General features: G+C 59.0%; 1 protein-coding gene across 1 annotated transcript in view; it reads left to right on the top strand.

The window, feature by feature from the left end:
* TOLLIP (toll interacting protein) overlaps window positions 1-13,210 on the top strand; it is a 31,185-nt gene extending 17,975 nt beyond the window's left edge. The window contains exons 4-6 of the mRNA XM_023183571.1: window positions 792-944; window positions 2,068-2,158; window positions 10,278-13,210. Of these exons, the coding sequence (XP_023039339.1) occupies window positions 792-944; window positions 2,068-2,158; window positions 10,278-10,492 (459 nt within the window). The 3' untranslated portion in view covers window positions 10,493-13,210. The remainder of the gene's footprint in view (window positions 1-791; window positions 945-2,067; window positions 2,159-10,277) is intronic.
* The last annotated feature ends 5,184 nt before the right edge of the window (window positions 13,211-18,394 follow it).

The raw sequence follows: 18,394 nt of genomic DNA, 5'->3' as shown, positions 1-18,394 counted from the left end.
AGCAGGTGGGATTTCCAGCGAGTCCGGCCGCCTGCCGGGTGGGAAAGCTGTTCTTGATGGTGCGAGTGGCTGTGACCGTTGAGGGTCCTGAGTCCTGTCCATGGCTGCACCAGCAGCACTTCTGAGGCAGAGTCAGGAGGTCAGAGGGGATGTGGCGAGGCTGCTGCTCCATGTGGTCCCAGCACCTCGCACCTGTGCCATTAGGAGGCTAGAGCCCGGGTGGGGGCTAGAGAGCAGTGTGGGGCAGCCAGGCCAGCAGATGGCTAGTCCTCCCTGCCTGGGCCCTGCCTTTTCCTCCTGGCTTTTCTCTCCCCATCCCTACCTGCTTTCCCCTCCCTGGCCCTCAGAAGAGTAGAGAGAGCATGGGAAGTACAGAGGCAGCTGTGGGAGGCAGACCCCATGTCCTCTCCAGCCTGCGCCCTGGCTGCTCTGGTTTTTGGGAGGTGGCAGCCGGTGGAGCAAGGATGGGGCCCCGAGGGCTGGGGAGGAGCAACCAGTGTCCCTGAATTGGAACTGGAGAAGGACAGCAGCCCAGGACCCTCACTTTCCCCAGCCCCAGACCTAGCCCTGGCCCTGGCCCTGGCCCATCCTGGTGGAGAGAGGGAAGGATCGTTGATAAACGATCGTGAAGCCCGTGCTGCCTGAGGGGTCTCATTGATGGGGTGCTGGTGCAGGTGGGAGCCCTGTTCCGCCGAGGAGATGGGGACTCGAGACGGGCCCATGATGATGCGACCACAGGGGTAGGGCGGCCCCTTCCCTGATGCCTGGGGCATCTCCCTCTTCTCCCCCAGAGAGCCTTCTCCATGGACGACCGCATCGCGTGGACCCACATCACCATCCCTGAGTCCCTGAGGCAAGGCAAGGTGGAGGACAAGTGGTACAGCCTGAGCGGGAGGCAGGGGGACGACAAGGAGGGCATGATCAACCTCGTCATGTCCTACGCGGTGAGCTGCGGGCCTGATACCGGGACATCGGGGAGGGGCGGGACGCGTCAGGGGCATTGGGGTGGGGCGGGGCGGGTCAGGGTGTGTTGGGACACGTCGGGGCAGTGCCACCCCGCAGACACCCTGGTCTCTTTCCTGGAGGCACTGAGTCCGTAAAACAGCAGGGCTCAGCGTTCTGAGGACAGGGCAGGGCCCTGGGTACTTTGGTGGCAGAGAGGCCCACAGCTCCTGCCCATCAGTTCTGTCCGGAGAAACAGCATCGGGGTTGTTTGTGTTCCTAAGGTGGGCCCACCCTTTGTGGTGGTCTGCACTGCAGGCCCCTGTGTCCTCGGAGGCCCCTCACAGCCCTTCCAAGCTCTGCCCTTAGGGTCCAGCTGAGCAGCCCTCCAGGGTCTGAGATACAGCCCTGGCTCCCAGCCATCTACATCCTCAGGACACCTGCAGCTCCTGGGGGCATCAGGAGGGCCAGTTAGAGGCTCCAGGACGCAGAACTCCTGCCGTCTTCTCTGTATTATCACTCGGAATTTTTTAGGTTGTTACTGAAAAATGGTGCTGTGGGAAATGCAAGGCTCGTGTGACAGCAGAGAGGGCGCAGCAGGGAGCCGCTCTTCTGGCGATCTTGGCTCCTCCCACTCCCTTTTTGTTAACGCTGGGATATTTTAAAGCAAGTCCCAGCCATGAGTGACCACGTGTAAATGTCTCAGGACGCAGCTTTAACTGACGCTTTCATACGCAGAACCATCATGACGCCCCAATGACTTTACCTGCAGGTGACAGTTTTAATCTCAGAGACGACAGCAGTGCAGTGACTTATCTGAAGTTGACAGTTTTAAACTCAGACACAACAGCTGTGCAGTGTGGTTCCCCCCAGGCCCACTTGACACCTACACTGGGATGTCCCTCCTGACACCATCTTCTCTCCGTCACATCCCAGTTAGCGGGGGGTCTGTAAGCCCGAGCCATGTCACCTCCTGGATGTGAGGAGGTGGGACTGGGCCCCAGCGTCCCCTGTGCACTCAGGGCTCACAGCCGGGTTCGGGGCTGGCATGGGGAGGGCGATTCCCGAGGTTCTGATGGGTAGATGTTCCTTCCTGACCCTGGGACCATCTCTGCTGTGTTCCAGCTGCTGCCAGCTGCCATGGTGATGCCACCCCAGCCTGTGGTCCTGATGCCGACGGTGTACCAGCAGGGCGTCGGCTATGTGCCCATCACAGGTGTGTGTGCCCCCTCCTCCCCGGGTGCCTCTCCCCTGGTAGAAACCCCAGGGCCTAGGGCGGGCGCGGGAGGAGGGAACAGGGCTTAGAGCGCCGGTGGGGGATGTCATCCGTTCTAGAATCCTGCAGATGTGCTGACTGCGCGCAGATCCTTCCAGGCTAGGGAGCCAAGGGTTACGTTTGAATTTTGTTTGCGTATCCAGAGAATAGAATTGTTTTTTTTCTAATTGCTGGCAGAAATGAGATGAGTTGAAAGTTTCAGAGGTGTGGAAGTGGAACTGAAACCCCGTCGTGGCCAGCTCTCCGCAGGAGAACCTCACATCCCTGTCGGGCGACGCATGCTCTGCACTGCGCTGTTGCGGCCATTGTCGTGTGTCACTGTTAAGAGTGAGCAGCCGGTGGCTGCAGCAACACCAAGCGGGAACGTCGCTTTTCACGCTGTTGCATTTTCGGTCCAGCTGTGGCTGTCATAGCAGCTGGTGCAAGGCCGGCCCCCACCATGGATGGGCCCAGCCGTCCTCAGCAGGCCGGGGGTCAGCAGCCCCTGAGAGGAGGTGCTCGGGGGGTGCCTGTGGTCACCCTGGTTCTCCTCCCAAGGTGGCCTCTCTCATTCCAGGGAGCTGGTGTCCAAGCAGAGCGCGGGTCCCTCTGCACTGAGGGACTAGGTGTGGAAGTGGCCAAGTTGTGGGCAGGGCGCTGGGGATGCGTGGTGGTGTTGGGGGAGGGTCTCGGGGCCTGCGTGAGGCCCCGGCTGCTTGTGCCCGGGGGCTGCTTTGGGGTTGGGGTGGGACAGAGCTGCTGGCAGGCGAGAGTGCTGTCAGGCCGGTGCTGGTGTCCAGCCCAGCTGGAGTGGAGAGGCCTGGTCAGAGCACCAGTCCTGCCAGCGTCCTGCACAGATGCAGAAAGGCCACCTTGGGAGTCAGGATGTTGCCCTAGACCCACCTGATGTGGCCTGAAACCCAGCCTGACGGTGGGGAGGAGGAGACGGCGCTGGGAGACTTGGGGCTGTCCACTGGTGTCCAGGACATTCTCTGACGAAACTCTTGTGAGAACAGCATGACCGCGCCCTCACTTGCTCACATTGCAGACTGTTTCCAAGTAAAGCCGCCTGCGCAGGTGCCAGGGCTGCCTTTCTCCAGAGGAGAGGGCAGAGCCTGTGTCTGAGCAGGGCCTCTATGGTGTCCAGTGTCTTAGAAAACCACCAGCCTGGGGCCGGGCACGGTGGCTCACGCCTGTAATCCCAGCACTTTGGGAGGCTGAGGCGGGAGGATCACGAGGTCGGGAGATCAGGACCATCCTGACCAACACGGTGAAACCTCATCTCCACTAAAAATACAAACAAATTAGCCGGGTGAGGTGGCGGCGCCTGTAGTCCCAGCCACTCGGGAGGCTGAGGGAGGAGAATGGTGTGAACCCAGGAGGTGGAGGTTGCAGTGAGCCAAGATTGCGCCACTGCATTCTAGCCTGGCAACAGTGAGACTCCGTCTCAAAAAAAAAAAAAAAAAAGAAAAAGAAAGAAAACCCCCAGCCCAGCAGAGGCAGTACCTGCGCCCCGTCGCTGAGGAAAGAATGCTTCATAGGAAGTGACCGGAGGTGAGCCAGAAACGCAGAAGCAGCCGTTAGGCGTTCCGAGTTAGAGGAGGGCGGGCGTCTGGGTAAGTGGAAGAGCCAGCACTGTGGCAGAGAAACGGGGGTGAGCACGGGAGCCCCGCAGGTGTTCCTGAGCCTGGAGCCTGGCCAGGGGAGCTCTGCTGCCCTGGGGGCCCTGTTGTGCCCTGGGTGCCCCTGGAGTGGCTCCTGGGGGTTCTGGCTTGTAACTGGGACAGCCGAGAGCCGCTGTTGTGGGGTGGAAGTGCCTTCTGTGGCGTGCAGTTCATGGCGCTAGTGAGGTTCTGTCTGGTTGTCCTGACTTGGAGACAGATGGGCAACCTGAAAGAACAGAGACCCAGGCCCTCCAGCTTCCTGAGGCTGGAAGTCCAGGCCCCAGCAGGCAGGGCCGCTCACTCGCCAAGGCTGTGGGGAGGATCCTCCCCGTCTCCTCCAGCTTCTGGGCCGGGCGCTCCGTGGCTGCCTCCTCCTCCTCCCGTGAGGACCCCAGTCCATGGATTGAGGGCCCACCCGCCCCAGCATGCCGTCATCCTCACCTGCTCACATCTGCAGAGACTCCGTCTTAAGACCCCCTGTGCAGGCTAGAGTTAAGACTCAGCCTGTCTTTTTGGGGGGGTGCAGTTCCATCGACTGGGTACAGCGCCGGGGAATGTCTGGCTGGAAGAGCATTCAGATGACAGAGAACATTGATTGACATAACTCTTTCTGGTTCCTATCCTTAATTCTCTTTGTAGATGCCTTTCACGTTTGCCCTAAAACGCTTGTTTTAGGAAAGGCTAGATTTCTTTATAACTAGACTTTGAAATTTTCTTTTGATAGACATTGTAAATTTTGAAACAGCTGCACACTTCATAGGAAAGTTACCAAGGAGATGCAGGGACATCTGCCAGAGCCTGTGAGGACTCCTCTGCCTGCCACCCCACTGGAGCCCCCAGCCCCACACCCCACCCCTAGGCGTGCGTTTCCCATAAGCAGGGGCGTTCCTGGCATAGGACGGCCGTCCAGATGAAGGTGACACTGTCCCCTGCTTGGACCCCGTCTGAGTGTCCTGGGGGGTCGCAGCATCCAGGCCGGGGTCGCTGGCCCTCCGTGGCCTTGCCTCCCTTGGCCTGCAGGGGTCCCCATCTTGCTCCTGGGGTGTGCTCTGGTCAGGGACCTGGTGGGCTGCTGACGTGGCCTTGCAGGGTAGGGCTGAGTCTCCCCGGGGCTGCTGGCAGGGCCCCTGCATTTTACTCGGTGCAGATTCCACCCAGTGCAGGGCTAGTGGTGTGACTTGCTCACCCCTCACAGTGGGCTCTGCCTGGCCGCTTCCCGGGAGCTAAAATGTGTCCGTGTGGGAGGCACCGCAGGACCGCGGGGAGATCCCGCCCTTGTCAGCCCTTGAGTTTATCCGACTTCTTCAGCAATGTGGGTTTGCAGTTTCCTATTTTATTCCGTGGGTCAGAATCCCGTACGAATGGTGTTTATTTTTTCACTCAGATTATCCCCAATTTGGCCAGAGGGAGCCCCTCGGGCAGGGTCTTTGTTCTTTGGGCTCCTCCGATCCTTCTCGGGGCCTCTTCCTGCTTCCTGGCACTGCAGGAAGCCCCTGGCTCTCTGCATTTCCGGCCTCAGCCCTGGGGTTAGCTGTTTCTCCCAGGAGCCCTGGTTCCCGTTAGGAGAGCATTGCTTTTAGGAGCCTTTGAAGTATTTTTTAACTGTCCTAACAGCACTGTAGAGTGTGAATAAGGCGCCCTTCTTCACTGGAAGCTGATGCCCTGATTTTCCTCTGAGTACCCTAATTTCTGAGTGTCTGTGATCACAGCCCGTCCTCCCAGCAGCCACTGCCAGCTGGAGGGCGAAGTCTGCGGAGACCTCGGGGAGGCTGGCGGCTGTGTGCTCAGGGCGTCTCGGGCCGACTGGGCAAGCGCGGCGGATTCACACCAGGGTTTTCTTCTCAGAAGTGGAATCTCAAAGTGCATCTTGGCCAGAGCACGTGTGTCGCCCACAGCTTCAACTGTTTAGGACTCACGTAGTGCAGAAGGCTGTGCCGCCTGCTCTGCCTGGCTGCGTGGCTTCAGGCCTGCGTGCGTGCACGGCAGCCTGGCGAAGCCCTCTGCGGAGGCGGGGCTGCGGGAGCGGGCCAGGAAGGGAGGGCCGGCGTCTCAGCACCCTGCCTCCCACCAGCTCCTCAGACACTCGCTTATTCAGCTGCCGCCTGCTGGGCGCTGCCCAGAGACCTCTGCACAGGGTGTAGGTCTCGGGGGCTCACTGGCACGTTGGGTGGGCTCAGGCCCCGGGAGCCTCCCGTGTTGTCTGAGCCTGGCTGCCACCTCTGTGGAGACTGAGGGCTGAACGCTGGCCGAGCCCTCACGTGGACCATCCATTTTCCTCAGTGAAAAACCAGAGTCCCTCACAAAGCAGCTCCGAAGCTGGTGCGCTGAGGTCAGGCCGTCTCCTTCACAAAAAGGAAGTGTGACTACAACAGTGAGGAAGGGAGGCTGGGACACAAAGCACAGCTTGATCATTAAAGCTTTTATGCCATGATCATGGCCTGAAGAGAACAGTTTTAAGTTTTGATTTTTTTAAACAAAGTATTATTTTGATTACCAAATTAGATATTTTATAGATTTCAAATAATTAGTGGCAGGCATCATGTGATTATAGCAGGGTTTTTAGCCTCAATTTTAAGGAAACATCTAGGCGTGAAGCATCTGGAAACCGCGTGGCCTTGTGAAGTGCATTCTCTTCCACGGAGCTGTCGGGTGGACAGAGACCGCCAGGTTGGCGACAGCAGCCGACTGCTCAATTTCCTGTGTGTTCTCCACACGTGAGAAACCAGTGCAGTCACCACTGGGCCTCAGCCCTGCCTGCACTGTTCCTCCAGCTGTCCCTGGCAAGGAGGGGCACTCAGGCTGCAGCCACTGCCAGGGGTCTGCCCTGAGGGTCCCCACGAGACTGACAGGCTCTGAGGCGGATGGTGGCGCCGGCCGCGCTGTCCTCTGGGGCCCTCCTTGCTGTCCCTCCTCCGTGTTGCTTTCCACCTCCTTCTGCCTGGTGGTGGGAGGAGAGTCGGTGTGGAAAGTGGGGTGTCCAGCGCCTCCCCAGCCCAGCCTTGGACAGGCAGCACCAGAGCGTACATCGGCTCATTCTCTGCTCACCATGGCTGCAGCTGCCAATTGACGCTGTTTCTGTCTGTTCCCTTGTGCGCCTCAGTTTCACACAGGCCTGGAGTGCTTTTCTCTGGGTGAGGGGACAGAGCTGCTGCCCTGCGTCCTCAGCAGCGCAGTCCCTCCCGTCATCCTGGCCTGCATCTCTGTGGGCACAACCCCCACTGGTTTCTGTGGAGCCCACCAGACTGTGATGTGGATGCCTGTCCACAAAGTATGAAAGCAAAGCTGAACACGCAGGTGCACACCTACTGCCAGGACAGACAAGCGGGAGGTCCATAGAGAACTGCACGCGTGGCACCATGCATGGGAACAGCCAGCGTTCACAGCGCCCGTGAGTTCCAGAGAGGGCCAGCCCAGGGCTCACCCAACGGCCCAGGCATGCTTCCCCTCGCAGGTCAAATTCCAGAACAGAACAGTCAGCGTTCACAGTGCCCTTGAGTTCCAGAGAGGGCCAGCCCAGGGCTCACCCGACGGCCGAGGCGTGCTTCCCCTCCCAGGTGGAATTCCAGCAAACATGGAGTTTGCAGCTGAGCAGCGCGTGTCATTTAAAATACGAAATGGTTCCATTCAAAATAAGAATTGGATGCTTAAGTTTCCCAAACTGTCACTTGGAGCTCTCTGCTGTTGTGTTTGTTACCTGCTCACTTGGTCGCTGTGAAACAAAGAATCACGCAGGTTTTCTTCTTTGTGACACGCTCTGGAGTGAGAAGAGCAACAAGCCTTGGGAGTTCCGGAACAGTCTCTGAGCTGGATGGTCGTCCCCACCTGCTCTTTGGATGTCTTTCCACGTGCGAGACGTCTGGGGCCCAGAGCCACATGCCTTCAGCCTGAGCAGGGCCGATGCTCCCCTGCCCACCTGCGGCCGGGGCTCATCGTGCTGCGTGGTCTGAGGTCAGGGCGTTCTCGGAGCAGTTTTTCCTGAATGGAAAAGGGACAGGTTTTGGTTTTCCTGGGTACTGTTTTTGTCAGTAGAGTATTTGGTTTTGCCGGGGTATGACAGCAGATTCACGCAGCATGAAGAACATGAGTGAGGTGGGGCCTGTCCTGTGCTGCACGTCCATCCATGTGGGTGCAGGTGGCTGGTGGGGCTGAGCGCGGTGGACAGCGGCGACACAGCAAAGCCGCCCACCACTCCTCCCAGGGCCGCTGCAGGTGGGGTCTGGGCTGCCCCCGGCTCCCGTGGCATCCTCTCTGCCCACGTTTCGGGGAATTTGCTCTCCGCCAGGCCCCAGAGCTCCTGGTCTGTCCTGAAGTCCCCAGGCAGCCCTGACATGGTGCACTCACCGTGCCCGGAGGGCTTGATGGACATATCACACTTGGTAACCAGGATGGGTCGGGCTCAGGCCAGGCACACGGCCTCTGCCCTGCGGGGAGGAGGGGAGTGAGCCGGGCCACTGCCCCTCGGCCCACACCGTGGAAGCACTCACCTCTTCCCCAGGGTGCCTGGTCCCGTGCGTTGGGGCTGTGCTGTCGGGACTCACTTGAGGGCCAGTCGGCACCACATCCCCTCGTCAGCAGAGCGGGTTTCTCAGGTGCCCCAGGCCGTGACGTCACAGCGTTGCAGTCCCCATCGTAGATTTTGCAGCGATCTCCCCTCCTGTCCCTTCTCCGTCAGACTGGAAAAGGCTGGAGAGGGTGGCAGTGCCCAGCTCCGTTCCTCTTGTTGCCACGCTGTGGGGAGCCGTGTGGGCAGGGACAGGTGATGGCTGAGCTCCTGCCCTCCTGCCGGCTGGGGCGCCCGGAAAGCCACGGGGGTCCCGGGGGTCCCTCCAGGACAGGTAGTGGCCGAGCCTTCATCTTGTTTGAGGAAGAAGAAAGGGTGGTGAGGGTGGCCACGTCCCCACCTGGCTGTGATTTGGTTCATTTTCCCTCATTGCTGAAAGGCTGATCAGTGTGGGGATGATGCTTTCCCAGTGAGGCGAGGTGTCCGCTGGCCAGGACAAGAGGCAGGCGTGGGTGTGGAGGAAAGGTGGGCCTGGCCTGGAAGGAGCCGAGAAGCAGAGGAGGCAGGGGTGGGTGTGGAGGAAAGGTGGGCCTGGCCTGGAAGGAGCCGGTGAGTGGCGGCCTTCCTTACTGAGGAACCCTGGCCTTTACAGCAGGTGCTGGAGGCTCAGCGGCCAGCTCTGTCCGCTCTGTTTCCACCGCTGCAGGTCCTTGTTGCCAGTGTTGGTTCAGGCCAGAGTTGAAATGGCTTCTGTTGCCTTTAGGGTCCTCCGAGTGTAGAAAGGAACATAAGTCCTATCCTAAGATTGGGGCTCTAGCGCTCCAATGAGTCTAGCTGGGAGATCGTTCGTGCTTGTAAAGGTGAACGAATGGGTGCGCGGTGAACCCTTGCCTTGCTCCAGCTGCTGCTGCAGGAGGAGCTCTGTGCCTCGCTGGTCGCTGAGCCCTGCGCACGCTGCCTTTGCTCAGGGCTGCTTGTGGTTTTAGGGAGCGGCCACCAGGCTGGGAGGCGAGTCTTAAGTCCGGCCACACCATGCCTTTGGGGTGTGTGCGCTGCAGTGGCTGAACCACTGTGCAGCTCCTGCTTGATAGATTGCACCTCAGTGTGTCCACCCGCATCAGACACGAGGCAAGGGGCCTGCGTAGCTGTGGGGTGGTGATGCCAGGAACCCTGGACGGTGGCCCCAGTACACTGAGGGTCCCTGGTGCACCGCACCTGCTGCCCGACTTGTGTGAGTTTTGTGAGCGTTTTCTTGGTGTAGTTTGTATGTGTGTGTGGTTGTCATTCTGGGCATCGGCTGCAGCTTTGCTGAGGTCTTCAGTGCCTGTGGTGATTGCTCCCCACCAGCACACAGTTTAGTGACACACTGGCCAAGCTGCAAAAGCATCTTGTAGAATGCCTGATAAAGGAGGAGGCTCAAACCCTGCAGTGTTTGGATCAGCGGGCGTGACATTTCGTGTAGTCCGTCCCCAGATGAAGAGAAAGTTGTGTGCCCTCTGGTCAGTGAAGACGAGCATGTACAGTGTAAATTCACGAGTTCTGAAGGGATCAAAATACCACCCCCCAGCCTGCTAGTCAGAAAACAGGCTCGGGTGAGATTTGAAAGATCAAACTTTGATTTTTGTGTGGAAGGAACATGAGTTAGTGAAGGAGGCGTCTCAGAGACCCCTGCCCCGCCTTCCCTGTGGCTGTGCCTGGGGACCCCTGCCCCGCCTTCCCTGTGGCTGTGCCTGGGTTTGCTGTTTGAGGGTTTGTGTTTCCAGGGTGTCTTGCAGGACTGATGTTTGCTGAGACCCGAAGTGGCCCCTCCCTCAGGAAGGCCGGTAGGATGCGTTGTTTTCTTCCTTCAGCAGGAGCTAGTGTGGCACTTCTGGAACCTTCCGATGTTTTTACCAAACTTGATCTTTGCTTCCAGGGATGCCCGCCGTCTGCAGCCCCGGCATGGTGCCCGTGGCCCTGCCCCCGGCCGCCGTGAACGCCCAGCCCCGCTGTAGCGAGGAGGACCTGAAAGCCATCCAGGACATGTTCCCTAACATGGACCAGGAGGTGATCCGCTCCGTGCTGGAAGCCCAGCGAGGGAACAAGGACGCTGCCATTAACTCCCTGCTGCAGATGGGGGAGGAGCCGTAGAGCCTCCGCCTCACTGCTGTGTCACCCCAGCTCTTTGGACACGCCGACCGGGCGCTCCCCAAGGAATGCTGTCCCAACAAGATCCCCGTGACACAGCCCCCTGTCGCCCATGACAAGATCCCGTGACACAGCACCCTGTCGCCCCCTCCCGTGGACGTCTGGGCTGCCCCGCCCATGCCTGCTCTTGGATGCATGGGGGTTTTTGGTTCCTGGCAGCCCAGGACGGGGCGGGGGCTCCCTTTGCCTCTTGTGCTGGGAGGTCTCGGCTCATTCTCCTGTCCCCAGGACGTGCGTCTCCCCTTCTCATGCTGTTCTGGAAAATGTTCTTGCTGTAGAGAGCAGCTGCTTCTGCCAGGGTGTTGGAGGTGGAGGAGCGCCTTCTGATTCCATTCATGGCATTTTGTGATGTGACGTAATTGGAATAGAGCTGTTGATTTAAGGCACACACAATCCCTCACACTGATTTGTGGGTTTTTTTAGAACTTCCCAGCCGAAAACTCACGTCCTTGCCCTAACGCGCTTTGCTGTGAGCCTGGCCCCTGCCCAGAGCTTGGGTCTGGTGAGCCGAGCTGCCTCCTGTGGATGGCATGGGGCCGGCCTCTGGCTGGCTCACCTGGCCACTGTCCAGCCAGCCTTGTGACAGACTGCAGCCTGAAGGCAGGATGAACCCACACCTGGCATGACGAGGGGAGCCTGGCACGGTTGGCCGGGCTCTGCCTGATTGCCAGCCAGCGGGCATCTGAAGCTGGGTCCTTCACCCGCGGGAGGCTGCTGTCCGTCTGTCCTGCTGCTCACGCCAGCTCCATGGGTGCCCTCCCAGGGGGCTTCTCAACAGGCCTTGCAAGGCTGGGGTGGGAGGTGATAGAGGCAGCACATGCATGATTCTGAGAGGGGTTGCGGCACTGCCAGCCGACTGCTGACGACAGCTTGGGCAGCTGCTGTGCCCGGGACCTAGGTTCAGTGTGGGCGAGGGAAGCCTGGCGAACGTGGCCCTGTAAAAGCTTTCTGAGGCAGGAGGCGTGCGCTCACCTCTCACTGCTTGGGTACCGTGTGTAGCATCTTGGCTTACAGGGCAGATTTTAGGTGACACCTGGTTATGAAAGTCAGGAATTTGAGAAACTTCTCACAGGTGATGCACTTTACGTAATCCGCATGCCATCGAGATGCGCGTGTGCGCACCCGCATGTCTGCTGTTTGTGGTTCAAGTGTCTGCCCCCAGGCTTCGGACGGAAACACATTAATACGGACAGAAAGAGAAGGCCCACAAGTGGGTCTTCTATGGAAGATGCGGAAGGAGGAAGTTAGTGCTTACGTTTTAGTCTTTTTTCTCCCTCAAAAAAATAGGTTAAGTTTCAGTGTCAGCTAGAAAATACTGCTTTCCCCCACCGCCTGGGGGTGGTTTTTGTCAAATATACTGTTGATAAATATTTATTTTTGTAAACTTGAAGTGTGTGGTGGCCGTGGGGGAGGGACATGGCAGCAGGCGCCTTCTTCAGCCGAGGGTCCTAAAGGCCTTTGATCTTGCGAAGAAGAAAGACATGGTGTTTGCTCAGCAGACGCTGACCACTCAGACAGAGGGCCCCGGGATTCTGTCTCAGATGGCCTGGTCTTACGTCTTCTCCATTGGGAATGAAGGTGTCAGGCGGGACTGGAACGTTCTAGATGATATGTTCTGTGATATTAACAACTCTTACCCGGGACGGACCGCAGGCCACACTTGGAGGCCTTGCTGTGCTGGGGGCTTCGGCATCCAGGTGCCCAGGTGTGGCCACCAGCACTGGTTTCTGCCTTCGCATTGCTGGGGTGCAGTGAGACTGCCACACCATGCACGTGTGGCTCCATGGGTGTCTCCTGGAGAGGACGTGGTCCCTGCTGCCAGCCCCTGAGCAGCCCGTGTCAGGGCCAGAGGGAGCCGCGCAGTGGGGGCCGGCCTCACCGGAAGGAGAGCAACCCTTTGCCAATGACGTGTGAGGCCCCGAGGGAGGCGCACGGTGGGGGCCGCCTCGCTGGAGGGAGAGCAGCCCTTTGCCGATGACCACGCTTGCTGCTATCTCTTAGTTTTCTTTTTCACGAACGCTTTATTTTTTTAATAGATAAATCACATTTGTAAGTCCTTTAATAAGATGCTTCTTCCCTTCATTCTGTGCTGTATTTCCTGCGTGAAGGCTACTGTAGCAGCAGCTTGCTGAGCCCCTCCAAGCGGTCCCCAGAATTAGCTGGTTCACGCCCCCCACCGGCCCCCGCCCCCGCCTGTCGGGTGTGGATGAGGTCGTCGCACTCAGAATGACAGGCTTGTTCGCCAGGTCACAAGGGCAGGCTGCAGCGGGTTTGGGAGCTGGGCTTAGGCCCCTGGTGTCTGAGGGCCCAGGCCTTGCCAGGCCTCTGCCGCTCCTGCTCCTGGGTTTGAAGATGCGGGCCGATCGCCAGCTCTGTGGCAGCGGTCACTAAGGACAGCCTGACTGTGCCATCTCGGAGCCTCGGGCAGGGCTCGGAGGCTCCCTGCTCCTCTCCACTCTGCAGATGCTCTCCACTGTGCAGGCGCTGCCCTGCAGGGTGTCAGCGGGCGGGGTCTCGGAACATGTGCTTCTGATTATTTTACTGGGGTCCATTGTCCAGATTTTTCTTTGATTGTAAAATATATTTTTACTTTTTAGCCTCCTAATTTAATAAATGATCCAAATAAAAATAGAGAAATAAAGTTCTTTAAGGGAAGGTTTACCATGTTTGTTCCCGAGTATTTTTTAACTTAATTCACAGTACGCAGGAGTAAGGAATCAGTCAGTCAGAGCTCACTCGTTAACAGACTCGGAGCAGGAACCTCACGCCTTCAGACCAAGCCTGGCCTTTGTTTCCCAGATTGAATTAGAGGCAAGTCCTGGGAGCTCCTCCCTCAACAGTGGCAGTGGGTGTGGGTCTACTCTTCGGGCCCAGGCACCCTCTCCCCACTGGGTGGTTCTGTTGTGCCTTTTCATTTCCATCTGGGAGTGAGCGTGGAGCACGACCCCGTTCTGAGAGAGCCCACTGGGAACCGTGGCACCCCCAGCTCAGGAGTCAGCCCCTAGTGATGAGTGGCTCATGCTTAGGGACCGCAACGTCCTTAAATGTGAGCAGCCCTGCGGAGACCCCGAGCCACCCCTCACACCCAGGCACGGACGTGTTGCTGGAGCGTCCACAGACACGGTGGGGTGTCTGCCCCCTCTGCTGCCCGACCCTGAGGCATGCCCGCCGGTTCCCTGCCCCCACCTGAATGTAGCGTTGCTGCAGTGTCGGCTCCACCGCAAACTGTCAGCCGTTAGCTCTGCGATTCCGTGAACACTTTTTGCCCAAACAGCTGACAGAAGCTGAGCCTGTGTTAATGCTGGACACAAAGCCAAGAAGTGGCACGTCTGAAAGCCCACGACAGAACGCCAAGCTTGCTGGGAAACCACAGTACCTCGGCACAGCCGGGCTCGGGAAAGCGGGGAGGGCCCCGAGTCGGGGATGGGGAGTGAGCGCGACAGGGAGTGGGCCAGTGATACCAGCAGGCCGGGGCCCAGGGGCCCACGTGCGAGGCCCCAGCGCGTTTGCCGAGGGAGCACAGGGTGCCGTGTCCCGGGTGTCCTGGGCATCCGCAGCTGGCGGGTCTGGAACCTGTGCCTGGGCAGCTGGGAGATGTGACTGAGCCCAAGAATGGGGTTCCTCTCACACCAGGATGTTGGGAAGGTGGTTCCCTCGTTGAAAGGTGAGCTAGGAGGAAGCCCACATGCTGGGACCCAGAGGCCCTCAGAGCCCTGGGAAGCCATGACCACGCCCCCTTTCCCCCCCCCGACTCAAGGGGCTTTGGGTTTGATCTGCACCCGGCGTGGTCCAGGAAACCTCCAGGGGCCAAGTGCATTCCTGTGGTTCTTTCTGAAGGGGCCATGTCCACACAGGCTGCAAGGATCCAGCACTCGGAACCACTCCACATAGCACTTACCATTCAAAGAGCAAAACAGGCCGGGTGCTGTGGCTCACACCACGAATGCCAGTGCTGTGGGAGGCCAAGGTGGGCGGATCACCTGAGGTCGGGAGTTCGAGACCAGCCTGGCCAACATGGTGAAACCCGTCTCTACTAAAAATACAAAAATCAGCCGAGTGTGGTGGCGGGCGCCTGTAACCCCAACTACTTGGGAGGCTGAGGCGGGAGAATTGCTTGAACCCGGGAGGCGGAGGTTGCAGTGAGCTGAGATCGTGCCATTGCACTCCAGCCTGGGTAAAAGAGTGAGACCCTGTCTAAAATTTTTAAAAAGGCAAAGCGCTAGGATTTTGTTCTATGATATATAAACTATTTTATGGTCCAGAGTCAAAACATAAAACAAGGTGAATTCACAGAGACCACGTTTTCCTCGCCTGTGCCGCTGTCCCCGTCTGCTCTCCTTCCTGTAGGTGGGTGTGTCCGTTCCCCTTCGCGTGGCCTTCCTTGGCCTGGTGTGTATTTGATGCAAGCAAATCACACGTGTGCACGGAAAAGTGAAGATGCCTCCACACTGTCACAGGGACCCTTCCTTTCCGCAGCAGCCTGGCCTGTGGTGTGTGTCTTCCATGGACGTCTGGGTCACTCTGTGTGGCTATGACTGATGGCATCGGTTCTTCTGTGGAAAAGACCCCTGGGCGTGGGACTCCTGAGCAAAGATGGACCCGCCTCCCCTGCCCGAATCCCGACCCGATTCCTGGTGCCCCGTCCCCATCGCCGGGCGTCCCCATCGCTGCATGTCCCCATCGCCGGGCTGGCCTCTCCCTCCCAGTGCTGTCTCGGTGCAGCTGCCCTTAGGATCTCTTTCATGTATTATTTGTTTGTTGATTGATTGATTGATTGATTGTTGTTGTTGTTGAGATGGAGTCTCGCTCTATCGCCCAGGCTGGAGTGCAGTGGCACAGTCTTAGCTCTCAACCTCCGCCTCCCGGGTTCAAGCAATTCTGCCTCAGCCTCCCGAGTAGCTGGGGTTACAGGTGCCCACCACCACACTCAGCTCATTTTTGTACTTTTAGTAGAGACGGGGTTTCACCATGTTGGCCGAGATGGTCTCCATCTCCTGATCTCATGATCTGCCCGCCTCCGCCTCTGAAAGTGCTGGGATTACAGGCGTGAGCCAGGGCGCCCGGCCAGCCCGGCCAGGATTCTCATTTTAGGAGGAGGTTGAGCACAGCCTTGGGGCTGCCTTTTTCTTCTGTCTCCTCCGCTCTTTCCACTTTACAGAGGGTAACTCCGGGATACACGCTGCACGTTCTTTCCCTGCTTTATCATTTGTTTCTTTATGTTGCTAATGATTTTGTCTCGTGTAAAATGTTCTGTTTTTTAATGTTGTCACGTGTTCATCTTTTCCCTTATCGTTCCTGGATTTCTGTTTATCATTAGGAAAGTTTTCCACATTCAGGTTTTAAAGGCTCTTCTCTCACATATTTTCCTTTTTCTTTGCCCTGCATCACGGACCCCACTGGAGGCACCGGGCCCGCTGCGCGGGATGGACCGACCCTCGCTGTGCGGCGGGTTCTCAGCCCCCGGATCCCCTGGGCCCGGCCTGGCCGTCCCGGCACCCGCCGATCCCGCCCCGCCTCCTGCATCCCCGCAGGGCTAGCCCGCGCCGGCTTCTCCTTCTAGAGGCTTCTGGCTGTTCGTGTTGGGACTTACCCAGGAGCTTCTTCCGGATAGGCTTGTTCAGAGCTCATTTAATGAGCTTCCCACGCGCGCATCCATCATGCGGAGCCCCGGGGGCCGCTGCGCTGCGGGGTGAGGGGGTCGCAGCTGCGTCGCCTGCGGGTCCCTGAACTCCGGGGGTTTCCATCCTTCTCGAGGTTTCCATGGTTACCCGGCTCCGGCTCGGAAAGAGAAGACTTGGCTTTCCCTCCACGCTGGGTTCCTGCTGCAGCGTCCCAGGCCCCGGTGAGGCTGAGATCAGGGAGGGGCGGGGGTTACCGGGCGGGGGACGGGGGCGCAGGGTGGGGGGTTCCAGGGCGTGGGGTGGGGGAGCAGGGCTGGGGGCTGGGTACGGTGGGGAGTTCCAGGGCCCGCCCCAGACGCGGGAAGCGCCCACCCTGGAGTGCTGCAGGCCGGGGCGCCGCGGGCGCCGGTGAGAGGAGCAGGGCCGGTCCTGGGGACCCGCTGCCGGGACGGGAAGCGGCTGCGAGCGGGGTCCTGCTCCCTCCCCGCGGAAGGGGACCCGGGACCCACTCAGAGCGCGGCGCATCCCAAACGTCCCGGAGCCCCTTAGTTGGAGAAACGGGCAGAGACCCTGCAAGGGGTGGCCCGGGCCCTGCGTGTCCTCCGGGGCCTTTGCCGCGGCCCCTCCTGCGCCCCGCGCCCCCCGGACATGCTCTGTGTGGGCGGGCGGCTCAGCCCTGCACGGTGGCCCCAGGAAGTGCTGAAATGAACGAGGTCCCTGGTTCCTGCCCGGAAGGGACCCGCAGCACCAGCAAGGTGCCCCGGGCTGGGGGTCCCAAACGCGGCTCCCAGATCCCTCCTTCCCAGCTGGAGTGGAGAAGAGCCGGGTCAGCCTGATTCCTGCCGCTGAGCAAAGGGCCACACGTCTCCTGGATTTTAGTTTTGAAAACAGTGTTCAATGCGTCTCTTTGAACTGTAGATTTCTGCAGAGCAACGTTGATGGAAGCAAAACCCTGACACCAAGTTTTACTGGAAACGCAAAGTGCCAGGTAGGGAACAGAAAACGAAGGCCCACAGGCGCGCGGCTTTCCCCAGCGCTTGAAAAATCCGTGTTTACCTGAAATTTCTAGCCTCAAAAATAAAATGCTGGTGCCACACGCCCGGACACAGAGCCGGCCTCACTGCTGAGCGTGAGTCAGGCTTTAAACATCCGCCTTCCCTGGAACGTGCTGGTGGGCATCGCTGTGCAAAGCATGACACCTGACCCTGTGGGAAACCTCTTCTTACTCATTTGCAGTGTCACTGAAAGAAACTTATCTCCCATGCCTGTTAACTGTCAGGTTATCACCAAAGTTAAAGCAATACAGCTCACTGAAGAGAAAATGGAAAAGTGAGAAATAGCGAAAATGACGATGCAGACGCCGCAAACTCAGCATGAGTTTCCTGGAGGCATGACACCGGTTTGTGATTTTGTGATTTGCGTTTGCCCCAGTGCAGGCAGGAGGGGCTGCAGTGGGCTCTGCCTCTCCGAGGACCCAAGGCTTCCCCAGGGCCCTCCCTGCAGATTCTGCTTGCTTTGTGGATTGGGTGAGACTTGGCCTTCTTTGCTGACTCACCATATGGGCCCCGCTGCCCCAGGTTGGCTCCCTCTGCCTCCTCAGTGCCTCTTCTGGGCCCCAGAAGAGGCTGGAGGGGTCCTCAGGACCTCGATGGCCTCCATTCCGCCAGGGAGCAGATTCGGGAGGAAATGAGGAGGAGGTCCCCAGGGTCCCCCAGAACCGGGGGAAAGTTGTGGCCAGAGAGCTGCTCGCTTTCCACAGACACCACAATCACCCCTTGCAGGATAAAGTTTCGCACAAGTCGCTGAGTGCAGAGAGCCTGGGCCAGAAGGCCAGGCGAGGACCCACCCAGGCTGCTCCATCCCTCCACCCTCGGTGACTGGCAACAACCTCTGGGCTTTCTACTACCTCTTGGCCCCCAACCCAGACCAAGCCACTTCCCTCTGGTGAGCCTAGCCATGGAGATGGGTTCACCCCGACGGCTGCGTCCAGGCGTCAGCAGGGCTGGAGGAGCCCTGACAGAATGCATGTGGCCCACCAGGCCGGGCATGTGGCGACGGGCCAGGGTCCTTTCTGGTGGGCCAGGGACCCCCAAGGCTCAGGACCAGGGTTCCAGAGGGAAGGACAGCAGGGCCCCAGCTGGATCCCGCATCCAGGGCTGGGGCATGGGAAGAGAAAGTTACAGGAGCTGAGACTCGGTCCTTTTTTTTTTTTTTTTTTTTTTTT

The sequence above is a fragment of the Piliocolobus tephrosceles genome, chromosome 13, assembly GCF_002776525.5.
Source record: "Piliocolobus tephrosceles isolate RC106 chromosome 13, ASM277652v3, whole genome shotgun sequence".
In the NCBI taxonomy this organism is placed as follows: Eukaryota; Metazoa; Chordata; class Mammalia; order Primates; family Cercopithecidae; genus Piliocolobus; species Piliocolobus tephrosceles.
This window is presented reverse-complemented; position numbering and strand designations above follow the sequence as displayed.